Genomic DNA, 21,258 nt, shown 5'->3' on the forward strand with positions numbered 1-21,258 from the left:
GTACTGAAACCCACTGATCATTTATCACCAGTTTCTGAACGTCAACGGTTAGTTAGCCGGAGATTCGCGCCTACGTGAGAACACGACGCAACATCGTGTGCCGGCCGTGCACACAACACACGAGTAAGCATTGAGGGTTAGTGAACAAGCTAGCCAGGACAGCACAACCCCGCCCACTTCGCTCGAAATGCAAAGGTCAGAGGTTATGACAAGGTTCGATTTATGCCATTGCGCGACAAACTCGAATGCCCAACTCTGGCTTATCTGGTCTGCAGACTGACAGTTTAATCTCGCAATTGAACAGAACGGCTGGTTGCATTCACTGATCCACAATACACTCAGCGATTTCTACAACAAATATCATTTATCGTGGAAATGATATCTCCATTTCCTGAGTAGAAAAAACAAAAGACCTTGTGGGACAGTTACAGGAACCCGAAAGAGTTGCAGTATGAAAAAGGATCTATTCACCATCTTGTGTATTGTCCCTAGTCAGTCAGGGGAGTATTGGTCAAATCGAAAAGCCAATCGAGAACAACTGGTACTAAAACGCTGTGAAAAATGGTGGGTGGCAGCTGTTAGGTGACACTGAAGAGTCGTCACAAAAGGTTAGTTCCTGGTGAATCACTAAGAGAGACGAAAAGGGTATTCTTATGATTCACTGTATTTTACCATCCCAGATTACGATTCTGTCCATCTTTAATTGTGTTCACTCTCGTGGAGGACCATAGTATGGAGCAAGGTACCAACTACAATCTTGGCAGGAGACAGTTACTAAGCGTGGAAGAGGGCTGCTTTCCGTGCCAAATGATACAGGTGGACAGAATATGACACGGAAAAATGGAATGAAAGGTGTTAGGATGGGGCCCACGTGACTCACCCTCCCAGGGCTTGCCTGGAGACACAGAAAGACAAGGAGGTTAACGGATACCACTGGCGTCCATACTGGCAGTTTCTAGCCAACTTATCCGACTAAGTGCCGAAAATCCAAGCTTACACCCTCTCCCTGTCCCATTTTCCCCCCTTCCACTAAATTGACGTTGGTGTGTCGCAGTCAAGTACCAGTGCCCTCTTCTGGTGCTGCCGTCAATAATGATGTTGCGAGCGTACAAAGCAGTTGCCACCATCTGAAGAAATGGTATTGGAATCGAAAGTGCGTTTTCTATGGGGTCAAAAGACCACATAGACGTCTTTTCTGAGAGATCACCTCTATAGGGAAGGATTGACTACGTTTCCATGAAGAGCTAGTACCCCGGGAAAACGAATATCCACTCACTGCTGGTGCTCAACTCAAACGCCATACCAATTATTCATCAAATCTCATGCACCGTATTTCTATTAGGTATCCGTATAACCGAAAAAGACTGAGACAGACAGTCCCATGGTGCTCTCCGTACGTTGTATAACGAGTGCAATCTACGAAAAGTAACCAACTGTTGTGTTTCTGGGGGCTACAATCAAACCACTGTAGTTGTTTCAGTAGGCTCATTGACGGATAGCAGCTTATATACGTAGGACAGGCCAACAAGTTTGAGTCTTCGGACATGAGGTGTTTGTCTCAATCTGTTCGCAAGGTGTTTCCCGCCAAATTTGATTAACGGATACTGTTAGTGTTCCCTGCCGTCTGCATGAGTGTACAATTGTCAACAAAAGTAGCTTTCCCACTATACGATACAGGAACTTAATAGACGCGTTGCAATTGATAACATAGGTACGAAGTGTAGCGGCGGATTTGTGATAATCACTGAAGCCAATCCATTTGCCCGGCCTAACATTATGATGTTCTGCGTTCTCATGTTTAGTTTAGTATCTCCACTCAAGTTTTGCCGTAACGGAAAATTAGCAAAACCCCGGTGTGAAGCACCGACTGTATCCGTGGGTGTATTACTCCAGGCCCCTCACATGCGAAACCGAAGTATACTGATGCAAACGAAAATACGAACAAAAAAGATAACCGCTGAAATTGTGGTCTTCCGACATACCATCAGCGAAACGGCCTGTCGTCACACGTGGATCGATTTCCGAAGATTCTCTAAGAATCTGTCTATCGAGTTCATTGCAGAAGTCTGTACCTTAAGTCATTTCGTAATGGACGGCGCATCTCTCTTCGTTTGCAGTATGGGCTTCCTCTTCATGATTTACCAAGCATAGTCCCCTAAATTAACTTTTATCACCATTCACAGTTGATCATTTTTTAAGAGCGAATTGTGCTTGCTAGTTTTCTCTTATGACTACGGCTAGGGAAACGCGTATATTTTCTTATCGGAATTCGATACATGATGGTTTCTGTTGTGCTGTCTGTCGTTGTTTTTCCCATGTGTGATGATCACGTGCACCATGTGAAATGGCACGAAGTAACAGCGATGCCGGTGTTCAGCATGGTTTTTGTAATCTCCCGTTATCTTACGGTCAGTGGTTAGAGTGAGAATTTACTGAAACGAAGGTCCTTAGTTCGCACCCGACATCTCGACTTCCCTGTCTAGGCTTGGGCAAACAGGCAGTAGCTCAGCCCTTGTGCTTCCTTCTGGTGTCATAGCAGTTAAGCTCCGAAAGGGTGCTACTGCTAAAGGATTTATTACTTTTTGGGGTCAACAGCAAAAAACGGTCAGACAGCATTCTTTTCATTATTCAGAAAATTAGTTCACCACAAAATTGAGAACTTATGTGTTGATCTGTGTGGTAGGAAAACAATTACTAGATGCAGGTAACTTGGTGTCTCCTAGATTTTCAGTTATCAAAAATGACAATCTTCAAATCGGTTAATTGTCTATGATATTAGAGACCGTCAGACTCCATCGCATAATCTGGATCGCCGTCTTCCATACAAATTGAATCTAAGTACACTACGATGCTCCCAATTATTCATCGGAGTCGCGTATGGTTGGAAAAATTACATAAGCTGTTTTCTTGAAGCTGTCTTTCAATAAGTAGATTCCAGTTCTTCCGTGGACGAGTAACTGGATGTTTTGCTCAAGCTTGTATACGCTTCCCCAGGGTAGCTTAAACCACAGATGAAATGAACTGAGTACTTCGCTAATTTTGTGTTACATAAGAAGAACTTGTGTAGTGTTACCCCATTGTCGAGAAGCGCATTCAGATACGAATTCGCTTATTAGCCCGGCATTTATATACATATATATGATTTGGTGAGTCAGATGCACCCAAAGAGCCAGCCGACCCAAAGCCGCCGCCTTGGTCCAGTTTGTGTGCTGCAATGATACCGCAGTTGACACTGCCTGAAGCGTCGTTCCACAAGGTGCACTCATGCCAGGTAGCCCAAAGGGGAGCAGTCAAACCAAGAGCAGCGAGAATCCGTACTACGAGGCGATTTGGGGGTAAAGTCTTACTGTTCCTTGCGATAGGAGTGTGAAGGCAGTGGGGTGTTTCCACAAGGCGACCAGTATGTCCATATTCATGAAGGAGCGATGCTGCCTTTCCCCGAGGAGGGACGGGTTAGAAAATTTTGACCCTAAAACCTAAAAAACCGCCAAATGGTTGACCGTGACCACCGGCGCATTATTCAATACGGTAGAAACACTCAAAAGGCACCTGCTGCCCTTAGCCGCACCAGGAATGAAATAATTATACCCTACTCCATGCGCTCTCGGGTTAGGCCATCCCCGTGCAACCATTGAGTCAACGGTTCCAGGAACAGTCCCAAAAGGAAACACTATTGCCCGCTGCCTCGCGGGCCAGACTTTTGAGTCAAAGTCTCAAGGTGGGACACCTCAACCAAACCCCGTTCCTGTCTGGGCAACCGGGAAGTATCGTCTGCCCGCACATTTCTGTGTCCACCGATGTACCTCCCCAACCCCCTCCCACCACACAAGTAAACCTTGCTGGGTCATCTGACTGTCAGTCATCTAACCGAAGGGCCTTATGCTTCCCGCTGCCTATTAACAGTAAACGAAATGGCACCTTGCTAAATTCATGAAATACTTTCTACATAATAGCTTTTAACGACCGTACTCTATGTCGGATTGTCAAACAAGAAATGCTCGCTGAAACCTTATACTACCTTAAAAGTGATGTATGCTGTGTCTCCCAAACGCGTATGCAAAACCAAGAACGCGGTTTGCTGGATTGGGTCCCAGTGAACAGCCGTCTTTGCGCCGTCCCGTTATCCAGCTCAATCAAGCTCAAGGCCTCTCGATAAAAAAGCAGCGTCTGTTTGTAGTGTTGGCTTATGCCCCGACGGAATGCAGTTCTGATTCCGGGAAAAACACCTCCCATTGAAAGTCATCCCGGCTTACTCGTCGACCAAAAAGTACTGAAATCGTAATTCTTGTGGGCTATATGAATGCCCAAGTCGGTCGTCTGAGCACCTCGGAGTCACATCTGGGCGGTCCCTCCAGAGTGGAAGCTCGCCAAGCAGACAATGGACAGCGAATCCTCCAGCTCCGTTCTGATCAAGAACTGTTTTCGGCCAGTACGAACTTTCAGCACAAACGTCCGCATCGTGTAACCTGGAAGCCACTACCGCAAATCAACCGTAGACCAAGTTGAATCATCGATGAAAAGCCAAAAAATCAAGACTGCCGTCCCTCCTGGGGCATAAAACTTGATTCTGATCAGGCCATGGCGCCTGACAGTTCGTGTCCCTTCAGGCCCTCGCGAGTCAGCAAGAAGCATGCCAAACCACCATCCCTGGAGAACTACCATAGTTCAGCAGTATCGATCTGAGCTTGGTCAACCACTCTTTACAGTACTGCACTGTTAGCGGGCACAAGGATTAAGCATGGCAAGATGGGAAAGCTATGCTAGAGCCGTTCAGTGTTGTCTGTCCGACTTTTCCGATTTGGCCACAAGACCACTGGATATCGTCGAGGTCGCTAGTCACTACTGATGCTATGAAACCCATACCAGCAGGCAACAAGTACGACAGCGCACGCAAATACCTCGAACGCCAAACAGTAAACAGCCTAAGGAAAGAGAGACAGCCTTGGAGAACATCGAAACCTCAGGAGATGAAGAAGTCTTTTGCTGCCGGAAACGACTGCGTACTATATCAGTTGATATGATCGAGTGGTCATAGGAAAGCAACAGTCAGTGAAACGGTGAGTGAAAAAGCGGCTCGTTAATTAACTCGCAAAAACGCCGACTAGAAAATGAGCCAAACAACCCGAAGAACAGTTTAACTGGCCCCCTGGAACACTGCCTCTGGAGACAGTTAATGTGGGCGAATTGAATGTAAAACATAATTGCCCATCAAAAGAATAAAGTATGAAATATCCGTGCTGAAACGTGAGAAGGTACCAGGACCGGACGGTCCGTATATCCAGCCCTCTTCAAAGAAGACGGCACAACCCTGGTGACTCATCTGACAAAGCTTATCGGTGCGATATGGAGTGAGGAGAAAATAACGATATAATGGGGCACGCCGACAGTTAATCTTATCTCTAAAAAAGGCACACGAAAACTGTGTGAAAACCACCGTGGCACCAGCCTGGTGGCTGTGGTATCGAAGATGCTCTCTGGTCTAACCCTTGGAACGTTGACTGAGCACGTGGCTCACGGTTTGGTGTAAAGTGCTGCTGCAAGACTGGGTAGGCTCGAACCCTGACCTAATGCTTGCGGATGAGCCCACTGAGATAATTGAGGAATTCGTCCACTTGGGCAGTCCCGGTGGTCCCGTGAAAGATGATGCCTAAATCCGGATTGGTAAGGCCAGAGTAGCTTTTGTGAACCTGCGTCACCTGTGGCGTAGGCGTGACATCATGTTAACCGTCAAGGATCGAGTTTACAACGCTACGGTGCGCTTCATATTATTATTATTATTATTATTATTAATTATTATACGGGTAAGAAACCTGGCCGCTGTGCTCTGAGGACGCCAAAAGACTTTCAGTGCTCGAGCCTGGTGGGAACGTTGGGTCAATAATGCTAAAGTACGCGAATGGGATTCGGAAGGAATAACTCACCCACGATAGATGAATTGATCACATTGAATAGATTGCGCTGGTTTGATCACATGCTGTGTATGCCAGTTGACCGACTTCCTCGAAGCGTTTTTTTGCACAACCACGCGGAGTGGAAACAGGTCAGGGGAGGTCAAAAAACGAACTGACAATGAAGTTTGAAAACCACTACCAGCAAACTCAGTTGCGCTGGTCATTGCCGTCTTCCTGAATGGTGATCCCGAGAAGAGGCACAACAGTGGTTATAGACCTTGTCAGACAGTCGCGCACTCGATGGCGATCATGCATTCAAGCCGTTGCCTTCATTGTATAGCTCCCCTCCCAATCACCTCAATTAAAATCCATTAACATCCCTTCAATTACGCGTCAATTACATCAGCTACCACCCCCAATGCGTAGTTACCCATCCCCTTTCCAAATCATCGGTGGAGGGAATTGTGGCAGCTAGAACCGTGTACGGTAAGTACACGGTTATTACAGCGATGATGAGTTGTCTCAGCAGTGCTGATTCGGCTCATGTTACACTTTATATACATCCAAGGCAATTTAATTTGAAGGATTTCGGTTACCTTTCACTGGTATCATTCGACTATCATGAGCGATTCAACCAGGCGATTGTAGAATACGATTCAGAAATATGAAGCAGGTAGGTACGGTGGTTTTGGATCTGTAATGAATGTGTTGGAAGAACCTACTCATAACAAAATTCCCCAAAATTACTTGGCACACTGCCACCCGGGGTTTCGAATACTTCTAGCCCAGCAGGCACCTGCAACTAATACGGGGCTCATTACGTTCAGAAAAAGGGAACCAACTCGGTACAACAAGCTTTCTATTCTACTAACTTATAAATGACACTATCATGACCGAAGGAAAGAAGGAAACAACAGTAGAAACACGAAAATCGACAAAGGAATCTAGTTTCAAAGCAAGCAAGGTATGCAGGTTGATTGTCACTGAATATTGTTGAGGCCATAGCCTCAAGTAAGAATGAGAGGATACGTTCGGATCATTAACTAAAGGCAGTAATGGAGTGATTGACGTCACAGTGGGAATAGTCTAAATGTACGCATAGCAGGAACTTCACTCAGGCTTTGAACGGGTCTCAGCCACTGTAGGTGCATCCGACGTCGTTGACAGGTTAGACAGTTTATGTAGAAGCCAGTCCTCATAGTCATCTTTGCTTTCAAGTTTTGTTTGCGCAGGTGTTAGGTTATTGTTCACACTCGGAGACTTCCGGAGAGCACGTGAGCATGTAATTGGGGAATAAGGTGTGGTTTTATTGTCAACGCAGTCCGCAAGACAAACGAATGGGGATTGGACAACCACGGTGGACTCTTTAGCGATCGCAAAATCACTTTTTTCAGTTGTTCTGCGTTTTGGCGGTAGGATGAGATCTTCGACAGCTGCAAAATCTTCAAAATCTGGTTGACTAAGCGGAGGTACTATCAAATTAGGTGTTTCCCGCTGCAGCCAGCTGAATGAAGGAAAAATAATAAAATGTTGAAGTACTTTGATGCTGCTACGTGCAAAAATCGGAAGACAATACGGTTATCGCGCGACCACGCGAAAATATTTCCGAAATATAATCCATAACGCGACAATCATTTTCGCGCACGACTGAAGTCATCCCGGTCATTGCGCTCTTGCGAAAAAGCACGTGATCGTATAACAGGAACAGGGTGTGATAAACGTTAGTGAAAACTGCAGTTTTGCATTCCCTTCAAGTCTAGTGGAAAAGTGTAAGGCAGCAAAACCGCTAATCCACTCTCGGTTACGAGACGTAAAACATGCTGCTTATATGCAAGGCCAGAGTACCACACCAATAAACAGTGGTGATCTCAGATACTTTCAGTCGCGCATCCCGCAGCTGACTGAAACTAAGAAAACTTTGACCAATATCCTCAACACTTTCAGTAGACATGAGATCCAGTGGTTTGTATCGAGTACTTATGAGCACAGGATTCCGTCAAACAGGTCAGATAGGGTCAACCAACAATTAAGCCATGGGGACGCATTCAGGGTCGTCACAATTTGGCATACACAGACAGTAAAATATGATACATACTAGAGGCATAAGCACAGGATCATAATGAAAGATACATTGGAGGACGGAACTTGTAAGAAGCACAATTAATAACCAGGCAACTTGAATACGGGATAATAGTGTTGAGGCACCTAGCATTTCTAAAAAAAAAGTTCTAGAGCTTGATTATGGATTGGAAAAGGAGAGAGATTTCGGAGGATCGGACTGCAGAGTGACCTTGGCAAGTAGTGTTTGCAAGCTATGAGATGCTGACTAATCGGTCGAACAGAAGGAAACACACCGGAAGGCACATTATATTCAAAAAACAACACTGATGGATAGGGACAGAAGGTAAAGCCTTTCTTCTTAAAGACAAAGGACTGAAAAAGAGAGCACTATAGCTCATGCGAGAAAATGCAGATACCAAGGACTGGGAATGGACATAATCCGTGGATATCAAGAACAAGAGGAGTACTGCTTCATCAAAAACCGAGTGCACGTCCTTAGACTGGGATAGATTGCGAGTGAAAGCGACACAGTGTTCTACGAGCGTATAGTTGAGGATGCTCCTATTACTTGTCATAAGGCTTCGAGAGGAAACTGCAAAGCGTTTGAATGCGGCTGTCTAGTAAAAGAGTGATATATGAAACAGGGAAGATAAGGCAATCGCTCAGCTGTAACATGATGTCAGTGCCTAGCTGTCATGCCATCCAAAGGAAGCACGAAGGATGAAACACTGCCAGGGTGCCCAAGCCAAGACAGGAGAAGTCGAGATCCAGAGGTCGTGTTCGAACCACGGATCTTCAGGTCAGTAAATTCGCGCTATAACCACTGAGCCATCTCGCCCCCTTGAAACAGGGAATCGATATAACGGCCAGTTTAATAAAGTCATACACTGAGCTTGTACATGGGGTAAAGACTGTGAGGCCACCTTGGAACAACCAGTATCGCTCGCATTCTCGCGAATCGTTATATATGGTAATAACGGGCCCTTAACATAGAAAGAAAAAGTAGATAGGATGGCGACTTGAAGCACATCACAGGCTATGAACTGCACGTATCCCGAAGATTAGATGAGACGCTAAACATACCATAACCTAGTCCGTCTGCAGCAAGTGAGCTGAGTATTACTACTCGTTCCAGGCTACTAAAAGTATTCTTATAGTTCAGGAATAGTAGTCGCATAATATCACCACCTGATACAACAGTGAACAGGATTAGAGCCCTAATGCCAAACGTAACGGATCGGCAGGAATAAAAAACATGCACTTTCCACTATCCGTTCTAACAGAACCTATGCTAAAAACCCAAACAGATAAGAAGCACAACCAATCAAGCGTAACTTATTGGCACCTTTTTCGAGGATGCTATCATTTAGATTGACCTTCAGAACCTGGGAAGCTTTCCGGAAGAAAAACGAAATGGGGTCAGTCAAAGGAAACCAAGGGGAGCAGTATATTCTTTCAGTAAGGGGGAACGGCGTATTGCTACCACAGTTCCTGTCAGGTTGGTGGTGTATAAGCTGCCCTCGGATATCACTGGACTTATGAGGGGAATGGGGTGGGGTATGTAGATAGAAAAGACGGGGATTCCACTGATAAGTTATCCGCATCAATGATAGATCTGGGACAGACACTGGGAAACGGCCGCAGCAAAGGTCACGACTCACAAAATGGTCTCACTATAGAGGGCCAACTTTCGTTGTATTAAATTACAACAGGTATTTTACTCGGTTTCGCTGGCCCGACTTGTAGGTTGTTTATCAACTACAAACCATGTACCAAGGTTATGTTGGTTGCGGCTGCTACAGTTTCGGTAGTCAGAAAATGAGGGAGCGGGAGAGACACAACTAAGCGTTAGAAGCGATGGCATGTTCAGTTACTTCGGCAACTGGGTAGCTACGCACTGAAGGCGATGGCTTTGGTGTACGAGCTTCAATGACTGCACGACTGAGATATTTCTGTTGATGTCATTAACGATTGGTGGGTTGAGTCCCGGAATCCCCATCCAGGGAAGCGGTAGTTGTCAACCCGACAGTTTACTGGTTACTGTTTTCATAATGCGTTACCGAGTCAAAGACTGTCCGCCTCTTGGTTGCTGGGTAAAAAGAGCTTTGAGGGACAGATGGTTTTCTGGTATGCGGAGTACACACCCCAAACCAGTATGGCATATGGAACGCAATTAAGTCATATATGGTGAGGGAGTCCCTTTTCCCAAAAACTACCTCGCGTACCTCAGCACTACCAATCCGACGTTCCCACCAGACCGAGCCAAACACTAACAGGATCCGTAAGTTCTCTGCGATTTGTAAGCGATCACCAGTTGCGGCTGGAGACTCTTTGAATAAGTGGATCAGAATATCCCAGTCCCAAGGAAAATAGTTTCCACTAGACAAAAAACGTTGAAATAAGGGTTGAGGTAATCTGTTTCCTGCTCATCGACGGTTGTGGATGAGATAAAACCAGGGTTCACAGGACCTAAAATGGCCTATCAACCATTAATAGCGTAGTGAATCAAGATTTGTCAGTCATGACTTCAGTCGAACGGGATCCTTAACATAGAAATTCTTGAAGGACTTGATATGCGGAACACGCTGGCACAAGGTCAGGTTTACTGGGACTGCTTGTGCGTGGATATGGTCAAAACTCGTTTAGACGTAACACAGCACTCATAAGATTGCTGAAAAACCTTTGATAGTCCACGGTCGGTTCCGTCCTTCTTCAGGCCTGTAAGAAGTTACGCCTGAACCATGCAATGCGATCTCCCGAATATTGTACCAGCGGAAACAAAAATTTGGCCCTAAAGAACATTATAAACGAGAGATCCAGCTGAGTCTCTCGTTAAAACCAAATTGGTGTGCAAATGGGGGTAGTTGGCAAAGGTCTAAGCTTCTCTGAAATAGTCACCTACTTGTTCGACAACTGAGGTGTATAGGTGACAGGTCCACTAGCAGCGCATACAATTAAACAGCGTGGGTTGAAACGGTTGGTGAACATTGTCAAGTATGTACCACATTTTCGAATCAACCAATCAATGATGGTTTTCTCAACAGTAAACCCAGTAGCGTTCAGTTCCCAAATATGTCAACTTTGCTAGATGTCACATGGACCATTTTATTCCCACTAAAACTAAATGAGAATGTTCGCGACCCGAACTGGATGATACTAGCGATATGGATGGTGAAAAAGAAAAAAATGACGGAAAAAAGCATCAATGAACACACACGGCGTACCCTTGAATGCCAGGAAGTGAGCTAGTATTGTCCACATTGCCGTTTGCGGTTTTAGGTTCTACCCAATTGGACCAGTGCGACGCGGCTATTTGGTTCAACTGTGCTACGACGGGATGAACATTTCCACTTGTCGTGACAGACGATAAATTGGAGGGTGGATCAGAAGGGCTCACCGTTGGCGTGTTGTTAGCGACATTACCAGTATCGGCGGGTCCCGTGATTGTATCATCCGCAGCATTAGGACACTTCATACGAGCACCACAGCATGTTGGTCCTCCCGGACCGCCAATGCATTGAGCATAAGGACAGCCCTTTATGGTCACTGTTTCCATAAGATCAGGTTGTTCAAGCGGCTGAAATCAGACACATTCGAGATGCGTTTTAAAAGAGATATGACGGGTACGGTAAGCTGACTTAAACCTCTCGAAACCCAGGTGGGACGTGAATCTTAAGAAATCTGACTGGTGGCCTGACAAAAGTAGAACGCTCAGCAATCGTCCCAATTATGGACTAATCTGCTGCACGTCTTTGGGGATTATTCAGGTGTTTCCCAACTTATTGTTCCTTTACATATTTTCTGATCGTTCATATATGCTAATATAAGACGTTAGTTAACGACCATTTCCATGCGATCGGTGGATCTTGAAATTATGGCAAACTGATAGCACTCTTGCGCAATGCAGGTGGGAAAACTGGCCAGGTGGAATTTTCCATGTATCTCTGTGGTTGACAAAAGGGTGTGATCAAGTCTATGGGAGTCGCTCCAGCAGACCATTCGTGCGGGCATAAGTGGTGAAGGGGTGTTCATCATCATTGTCATCATTATCAGCTGTAAGAATCGCGTAATTGTCGTGCAGTGGTTGAAGCTGCCACAGTTTCGTCCACCGATGAGTTGGAGAGGTGAGGTAGGTAGCTGCGCATTGGAGGCAGGAGTTGATACAATTGATGCGTAACTACAGGGTTGTCAGTGCACTTTTAAATGGTGGGATTGGAAAGGGAGCTATGTATTGAAGGCAATGGCTTGGATGCACGAGCGCCATCGAGGGCACGATCGGACCGTGTATGACAACGTATCTAACCCATGATGCGTCCCACCTCGGGGTCCCCATTCAGGGAGATGGTAATGACCAGTGTGGCTGAGTTTGCCAGTAATGGCTTTCATACTTCGCTATCAATTCATTGTATGACCTACCCTGGCTCGTCTCCACCCTTCGCGTTAGTTACTGAACGACAGTATTATTAAGTGGGAGAGCATATGTGACAACGCGCAACGTCTTCCAAAACTTGGGTTTGTATGGAAAACAAACAAACCCAATGGCAAGTTGGATTAGCTGAGATTTGGGCTTTTTTCGTGGGATTTATTACCTACCAAATGGATGAGGGTCACTAGGAATCAACGAGCATCCGCAAAGAACAAACGGACTGGTATCCATTACTTACCAAAAAGGCATTACCTTAATTCCTCAACCCAAATTTCAAAGGCGAAAGGACTTACGGGGTCCTTTTTGGGTTGCAAATTCTGTTCACATTCCTGCTCCATGCCAGAATTTGGTTCTGACTGGGACTGTAACCAAAGGGATAGATCAACAGGCCCAGAACTCAGTAAATGTGCCGGTAACAGTGGCACTGTTGAAGTGACACTGCTTGTACTGGCACTTGATTGCGTGGTTGTTGATGATACACCTGTTGGGGGGCGAAACTGTGTTGAAGAGCAAGGAACCAGTTCTCTCGTCGATTGTTCCGAAGCAGAAAACCGTTTCTGGCGCATGGAAGGAAGGATTGCGGAGAGTCCGGGCATATCTCCTAATTCAGTCTAGAAATTCCGGCAGAAAGAGAATAATCATGGTGCGAGACAGCAAAATAACATGCCATTACGACGGCCAAAAAAGTTCATTGACTTTCCGGTGACAGGGTGTGAAATAACTGAGAATCTAAACTGGTAATTCAGTCCTATCGTTGAACCAAAATGCTGCATGAGAGAAATTACGGTCAACGCATATAGTTCACGGGCACTAAAGCGGTTACTCCCGGATAGGAAGGAGTGAAGCAATTGCTTTGCATTCAAGCGAGATCAACAGCCAGTGAACACACCGAGCTACATTATTTAGACATTTTACCGCAAGAAAGAAAACTTAAGAAAGAGCACATACCGGGTCACAGAAGAGCCAGTCCCTTAAATCATCCATTCGGCCATTCGTAGATCCCGTGAGGATGGTAAAGCTGTCCGAAGAAGTCGTGGCTAGAGTAGACGGAGTGTGGAATACATTCAATTGACATGCGAGTCAAAGTCTGTGGTTCACGTGAATACATACAGTATCAAAACAACATATCAATTTCCAAAAAGCTCAGTCCAAGTTGAACATCAATTTTTCGAAGCCAACCGAGAGCTTTGGTTGGAAGGACGCATCCAAATGAGGCCCCATTGTGGTGTGTATGAATAAAGGTAATTTCTTTGTAATGTACTACTCATAAGGTTGCTGAAAATCCATCGACAGCCCACGAACGGTTTCGGTAGGCGCCTACCTGATGAGCCCCAAGAAGGGCGAAACCGGTCGTGGGCTGTCGATGGATTTTCAGCAACTTTATGAGTAGTACATTACGAAGGTACACATGTATCGCGATATTTCAAATATCCTAGCGACTGAAACATGAGGCGGCCTGGTGCAGCACATTCAGTTGCCTGAGAACATCATGAACGAGATTCAGGTGGGTTCCAGGTGAGTCTCTCGAAAGAACCAAATTAGTTTGCAAATGAGTGTATATTCGCTAAAGGTGATTTCTGTTGAACTAAACTACCCAGGTTGAAGTCGGACAAACAGCTGAAAGGATCTTTTGTCCCCAAAACCTAATGAGTTAGGGGAAGATGGCGGTCGATATTATACATTTACCTGAGAAGACGGTCAAATGAGTTTGAACGCAAACAGTTCTACATTGAGCGAAAACGTTGAGAACGTCGGTTAGTAGGACCGACCGATTCTAGAAGCCTACATTCGACGAACTACATCTCCAAACTTATATGCAGCACATATTTGTTCTCTGTATGGGGTGTCATCCTACGTAGTAGGTAACCACCGCAGCAATGTCCTTGGATAAATAAAGTGAAAGGAACGCACTCTTCTGCTTGTGTGCACTTCATGATAAGGTACTCGCTGCACACCATAAACCCAAAAAAGGAAACGCAATCCGGTCGTATTATGGAGTATCCAATACCCTAGCACCAACGAGTGCTGCGCACATCCATGCGATCGTATCGAGGACAGTCGTTACAGGCAGGATAGTTAAACAGATGAAGTACTGTATACATTAATGGCACATACGTACATAAATGCAACTAAAAACCTGAACCGATTTGATGACTTTACGGCAACTCTTACCGATGCCAGGAATGATCGATCGGTTAACCTCCGGTAAACGTTCAGGCGCAGGGACAGCTTTTGCATCTCGGAGAAGGCTTACAGCCACTAATGTTAAAGATGCTCTGTGTTCAAAAATTCAGGAAACCAACCATACGGATGTTGGAGAAACAACAATAGGCAACTAGTACTGTGTCAGGTAAGTGCAACCGTTTAGCGACCAACTATATATGATGATTCTATTTACCACTTAACTCATAAATGGCACGGATCGCCTACACGAAGCTGGTGGCTTCTCAATGCTCCGAAAAGATTGCTGGGCTTCTTCAGACCTGCGTATTTGTGATCAGCGTAGAGAACACCAGTCACAATTTTCCCAGGGTTTCTCGGAATACATAATCGACAATGGCAGCACGATGCCGAAAATAATCTATGTAACCTCCTCAACTTCAACTTCGCTCATTGTGTCAGAAAATGTTTCGGAGGACACATGTGAGTGTTCAGAAAAGGACAGCGCAAAACCCTAAAATTTGTGAAATCCGAATCACTGACAGGAACTGGTCAGTCAATAAGGTGGATAACATAACGCGCAAAAACGGAACATTTACCTGTGTAATCGGACTCCGCCTGCGACGGCCTTCGAAAGGCCGGTCCTGATGAACGAATGAAATCGTGCAGCATCAGGTGTCGTTTCGAAGTGACGAAGCGATTGGTCCACGACAGATCAGACAATGGGGACATTATATCAGTTGCTTTCTTTGTAGTGTCTGCCGATGGCTGAGAACTACGTGGGTTACTCTGTGAACAAAAGTAGAGTACGGTAAGGTGAAAAAACTTATTATATTATAGAAGAGATACCTGACTATGATCCTCTGTTCGATCCCCTTCAAAAAGAGATTGTTCGTCCAACAGGACTAAAATCTACATCTCCCTGATGACCACCCTGTAGGACAGAAGGGACTACAATGTTTACTAATCGTCGTGTTACGGGAGCAAACAGCGACTGGGAAACGAAGCAGTAATCTGAATAATTTAACACAGGCGGATCCTAACCATCTAATTAAGGAATGTGCACAAATGGCACCGCTAACAAGAGCGGTGCTATTAGTTTGCTGACCTTGTTGTCAAGATAAAACAGACTACTAGTCGTAACGTTAGTATCAACTCGTGATACAGGCACTGCATGTTCATTAAAAAGTATTCATGATGGAGGGTTGGACTGAACATCTATCGGCAACTGCTTCAGCGCGGTTCGTTTGATTTCCGTAAAAGTATCTCAAAGCTCATTGTTAATTCATTACACCTCTTCATGTTCAAAGGAACTGTAGTTCTCATAAGTGTATAGGCCGCCTAAGGTGCTATATTACAACAGCCTGAAAGCCAATACATCAACCGAGTTACCGGAGACATAAATCCACACTTGATGCTGCTGAGCGTGATAGAATTTCTGCGCGGCAGCAAGACATGGACGATGTACCGGCGTCGCATCCGGATCTTCGAATGCTTGTATGTGGAATATCTGCGGAAAATTATGCGCACACAGTGGTAACAGTGCCCTTCGAATACTCAAGGTATCAGGGAGGAAAATATATGGAATCGAAAGCATCTCGATTCATAGCTGGCTGCGCTAGTTTTGTCATGCAAGGCGTCGTATTCTAAACCGATTGCTATATGGGCAAAAAATCGTTCAGCTGTAACACCGTTCCGGCGCCTAGCTGACATGCCACCCGAGGGAAGCACGAGGGTTGAGATACTGCCAGGATGCCCAAGCCTAAACAGGGGAAGTTGAGAGGCAGAGGTCGGGTTCGAACCACGGACTTTCCGGTAAGTAAACGCGCGCTCTAACCACTTGAGTCATCTCATTCCATCTCGCTACATGGGCAGATAAAGAATTGGTTGCAAAGGAGAATGAAACTAAGATACCGTGACAGACTTCAGTCCAGTGACGTCCAAGTGGAATGTTCGGGTAAGTTTTGCCCTTCCCTCTCATTCGTGCTTCCAACCACACCCAGCATTCGCGAACGACGCGATAGACAGAAGTGACCACAACTACTTAAATCGGTGAGACGAAAAAATGTCCCTCAAGGAGAATCAGCCACGACCCAAGAGTCTTTGACGCACCGCGTCGCTGCGGAAGCGTCGTTGCCAACAAACGCGTGCAGCACTACGCGGATATCAATCTTCAAACGACCTGTCGGTCGTCCAGGGCTACTACACAAATAAGCCATGTTTTTGCATCCAAAACAGTGCACAGAGGACTCTACTCCTCATTTGAAGGCGGGTATAACGAAACGAACAAAACCTGTCTCCGTTATCTGAGCGAGTAACACAGAGGGAACGGGCTTGGGGTTGTTGTTGTTGTTGCTGCTGTTGTTGTTGTATGTGTCCAACTCGTACATTTAGGTCCTTGAAAAGGGCTGCTAAGTCTGACCTACGGGCATTTGTAATCGCATTGTGCAAGCCTTTGCTGGACTCGCCTACGACTCGTCCATGCAAACCATAGAGAGAACAAAGGGGGTGAAACCCACTCTGAATCGAAAAATTCCTGCCGGCGACACATATAGACAGCCAAGGTTTCTAGATTTCATGTCATGGTTGCTTGTTGGTTCTCACTATAGATTGTCCTTGGTCGAAACGGTAGAAGCTCCCGTCAGAAGGCTTTGCATTTCTCTTCTCCATAGCTGGAATTTTGCGTGTTCATCATGTCGCACATAATAATGATCGTCCTTTAGGTACGCAAAATCAATCGCACTAGGGGGTTATGCACGCAGATAAATTGTTTTTAAGCTGGGAGCAAAAGAATTGGAGCGCAGTAGCAGTGCCTGTGTGAATCTGTATTTCCGAGAACGTCAAAGCTATACGGCACATAGTTACGTCCAACCGGGAACCAAACGGAACCTCATACGCCATTCGTATCATCGACTGGAGGGAAGCCGGTGACAACTCTGTGAATAGTGGATGATCTTGTGATGAACCCAAGACGATGGAGCAGTTCTTAGGCCTTCCCGCTAAGTTCACGTCTCGGACTTAGTGAAGACCAGTTGAATCAGTCTTTGATAGGTATTGGGTGCATGAGGATTGTTAAAGGGAACCAGTTCACCGGACCGCAATCCACTGCACCCTGCTAATGCAGCCACATTTTTTTCGCGACTGTTTATTTCGAGCTAGTCTATTCCCATAATAAATCAGGGCCTTAATTGAGTAGACCCATATAGTCCTAGAAATATGAAACGGTGACCAATCAAGGTGAGTCCCCACAAGTGCACTTTGCCAATACCGCGGAATAAAAGAAGGAAAGAAAGAACCATGTCCATGTAGAGGTCGTCTTCGTCTTTGGAACGAAACGAAAGATCAAACATGGCAATATATTCTCCTAAAGTCTTATTCCTGGGTTCACATATATAAAAACTTACTGTGGACGCATAAGGTTCCAATAACAAAACTTCGCTTGTGGCGTTCGAATTTGGAAGTATTGGAGTTGGCAGTCTATGGGCTTCATCCTTAAGCGTTTGTGCTGGAGTACAGTCGTGAGCCGCACTAAATAACCACTGCCGCCAATGAGGCTTCACACAAGAACATGAGCCAGAGACGTGAGTGAACATAGTTGTGTGTTCATGTGATTCTTCATGGTTATCCTCTTCCTCGACCGCTAGTGGCAAACAGGTGGATGGTTGACTAGGATCAGCAAAATGACCGGAATAACGAGATGCAACTCGACCATAGTTCGCGATCGCTTGATGCAAAGTAGAGCGGTCCGCGCGAAAGGAGACAAACGGTGCGGAGCTAGAATTGAGTAAAACGGACTCCGAGCTGATTTGTGAGGAATACTGACAGCACATTACCGAGCAATATAGTCGTGAATTCGGGAGTCATTCGCATTCCGTGTAGAGACACAGGAGGTAATTCCAGCACGCAAAGCTTCAATTGTTTGCTTAGAACTGGAAGGGAGGAGAATATTTAAAAAAAAACCTACCTGTCAATCAGTGCGATCTTTTCCTTGTAAACTTTGTCCAGTTGTTTCAGCAGATTCACTTGTCTTTGATGAAGTGCATCGATCAAACCATCAAAATTCGCTTTGATTTCAACTGCCGCACTATTTGCGTTATGTTCTAACACGGGCTTGTAGCCATCCAGTAGTGCAAGTAATTGATCCAGTCGTTTCAAAGTTGCACTAATTTTCAATTCCAATTTTCCGTTTGGATTCTGTTGATCCATAAGGAACTAAAATGGGAATAAACTGCAGTTGACGTTGCGCGAATCAGGTAAGCAGAGCAACGTATTCAGAGTTGTATACCACCGGTGTTCGGCTATAAAACTTAAAGTATATCAATAAAAACTGACAGAAGACTGGAAAAGGAGAAAAACCAGACCAGTAATAAATGAAGCGTGGAGGACTGATTTCAAACGAGCCAAAACAAAGTTAGGAAAGAATTCCGCATTATAGTGAGGATGTATTGATGAAACGAACAAGACGGATAAAACGCATATGACAAAATAGCGACATGTCATGAAAAAGTAACCGACCAACCAGTACGGAGGAATGTGTCCAGCACCAGAAGCTGCGTTGGTTGGGACGTGTGCTGCGTATGCCGAACCATCCTTTGCCGAAGAGAGTGCTGTTTTCAATGTCCAGTTCAGAGTGGCGTAAACAGCGAGGTGGCCAGCTTTTGAGTTGGCAGAGGAGTATGAAGGAGATCACGAAATGTTTGGTTGCTGTCTGTGCTATTCGCATTCCAGGATGGGAACCGCGTGATGCTCACTGTGCCTGGTCAGAGACGTTGCAAGATATGGCCGCCAACCGGTGTCAGTGGCGATTTTGTTGTCAGTTTCTATCCCAATTGCCTGAGTGAATGTCTGGAGGTGTAGGCACCTCGGAATGATTGTGATAAGCTAGCACTAAGTCCCTTCCCGGTCCACCTTTATCACTGTCTTTACAATGAGGCTTTCAAATGATGGCAGTGAAGCACTGCTGTTCAACAATGATGTCATGCTGTCGATGATGATGTACAAGGACAAATGAGGTGACAACGGCAACTGGGCCTTCAGCCGAGAATGGAAGTGAGGGCTGGAATAACTCACCCGAAACCAGTTCCACACCGGTCTGAGGAAAGTCAGTGAGAACTAGAGATAGGGCAGCTGGGTCGAAAACAACATAGATAATATGAAGAACAGCCGGACTGAAACACCTAGGGCGAAGGTCTGGAGAATTCCCCGTCTGCAAAGGATATCTTGCATTAGACTGAAAACAAAAAATGAGGATTTATTGGCAAGGGGCAACTAGCATTTCCTTTGTGACCGATGAACGAGTCTGAGAGGTGGACCATGGGGCGCAGATGACCAACTTGAGCATTCGTATCAACAGCAAAGAGTACTATGATAGTGCCTCTTGTTTGACGAATCCGTCCGAATAAATATCATTAGAAAATGTTTTTCTCAGCGTCAGGAATATATTCCTCCGATGAACACGCTGACACTACAGACAGGCACCAATTTTTATGTTAGTGGCAGTGAGCATGATTGAGCTGCCAACCGAATGGCACGAAGAGGACTGTTCACTGGAATCAAAAGATAGCAAAGCTCGCCCGGCCATACATTTAACAAGGATTATCAGACACGCGAAAAACTGAGGGTAAATAGTAATTCTAAGTTGTCTAGTCCGAGAAGAAGGATTTAGTTGAAGTGCTCCACCTTGAGCCTTCGACTAGAACGTCTGACCTAGAAGTTTGACCAGTAAGAAAAGAACCAGCACAGTCTTATTGACCAACCATGCCAAGAGCTGATAACTAAAATGTATGACCTTCTGGGCTGCATGGGTCTGCTCTGGTCCGATGGCACCGAAAACAAGGGCCATGCAAGTAGGCACATCAGGTGCATTTGGAGTCCCGACGAGTTCTGAGTAGGTTTTAATTGCAGTTCGACCGTACTGGGTACTTCGTCGGCAGTCACGGTCATTTACTTGGTAAATGAGTGTGTGGTTCCTGGGATAAAACTTTGCTGGCCTGTCCCTTCTCGAGTGAAAGCAGTGTTGTATATTTGCTCTGTTTTTCAAACGTTTCATCATTTATTGCTAAATCACTTTCTTCCGTTTTCAGCTCTCAGTGTCAAAGTTTTGGATGAATAAAGCCTAGCTTTCGGGCCCTCCGTCTTTTCCATTGCCATTCTGATTGACGTTGCACTCTGACCCTCGTCGTACACAACAAGTTATTCATCCAAAAAAAGTTTTCGAACAATGGATCGATTCTTACGTCCTGAACGATTCGATATCGACCCCAATACTCAAGACTCGGCAGATACCTGGGAGTATTGGTTTTGTACTTTCACAAACTTCCTAGAGTCAGTCGGTTCTCATTCACCAGATAAACTGAAAACCTTGTTCAATTACATCTCCCCTAGTGTTTACCGATTCATCAAAGACTGCAAAGACTATGAATCAGCCATCGAAACTTTGCGAGAAATTTACGTACAGCTCAAAAATAAAGTTTTTGCACGGCATCTTTTGAACACTTGTAAACAGGGCGGAGCTCAGAACCTTGATCAGTTTGTGCAGAAGCCTCGCAGTTTATTGCCAGACTGCCGCTTTACAGCCGTCAGTGCAGAACAGCATACCGATGAAGCGTTGCGAGATGCGTTTATTAGCGGACTTTATTCCAACGCTATACGCCAGAGACTGCTGGAACTTAAGTCGCTGGATTTTAAAACCGCGTACGACCATGCAAAGTCCCTCGAACT

At 45.5% G+C, this 21,258-nt stretch overlaps 2 protein-coding genes across 2 annotated transcripts in view; one reads left to right on the forward strand and one right to left on the reverse strand.

The window, feature by feature from the left end:
• Positions 1-18,744, reverse strand: part of T265_03889 (hypothetical protein) — a gene marked incomplete at both ends in the record, with an annotated part of 29,414 nt that extends 10,670 nt beyond the window's left edge. Inside the window, 7 exons of the mRNA XM_009168481.1 lie at positions 11,177-11,529; positions 12,672-12,989; positions 13,327-13,415; positions 15,138-15,327; positions 17,943-18,339; positions 18,372-18,467; positions 18,503-18,744. Of these exons, the coding sequence (XP_009166745.1) occupies positions 11,177-11,529; positions 12,672-12,989; positions 13,327-13,415; positions 15,138-15,327; positions 17,943-18,339; positions 18,372-18,467; positions 18,503-18,744 (1,685 nt within the window). The remainder of the gene's footprint in view (positions 1-11,176; positions 11,530-12,671; positions 12,990-13,326; positions 13,416-15,137; positions 15,328-17,942; positions 18,340-18,371; positions 18,468-18,502) is intronic.
• On the forward strand, positions 12,715-12,993 carry T265_03890 (hypothetical protein; the record flags this gene model as incomplete). The annotated part of the gene is made up of 1 exon (XM_009168482.1): positions 12,715-12,993. The coding sequence occupies one exon, from the start codon at positions 12,715-12,717 to the stop codon at positions 12,991-12,993; it is 279 nt and encodes a 92-aa protein (XP_009166746.1).
• Positions 18,745-21,258: the final 2,514 nt, after the last annotated feature.

This window comes from Opisthorchis viverrini (genome assembly GCF_000715545.1).
Source record: "Opisthorchis viverrini unplaced genomic scaffold opera_v5_59, whole genome shotgun sequence".
Taxonomy (NCBI): domain Eukaryota; kingdom Metazoa; phylum Platyhelminthes; class Trematoda; order Opisthorchiida; family Opisthorchiidae; genus Opisthorchis; species Opisthorchis viverrini.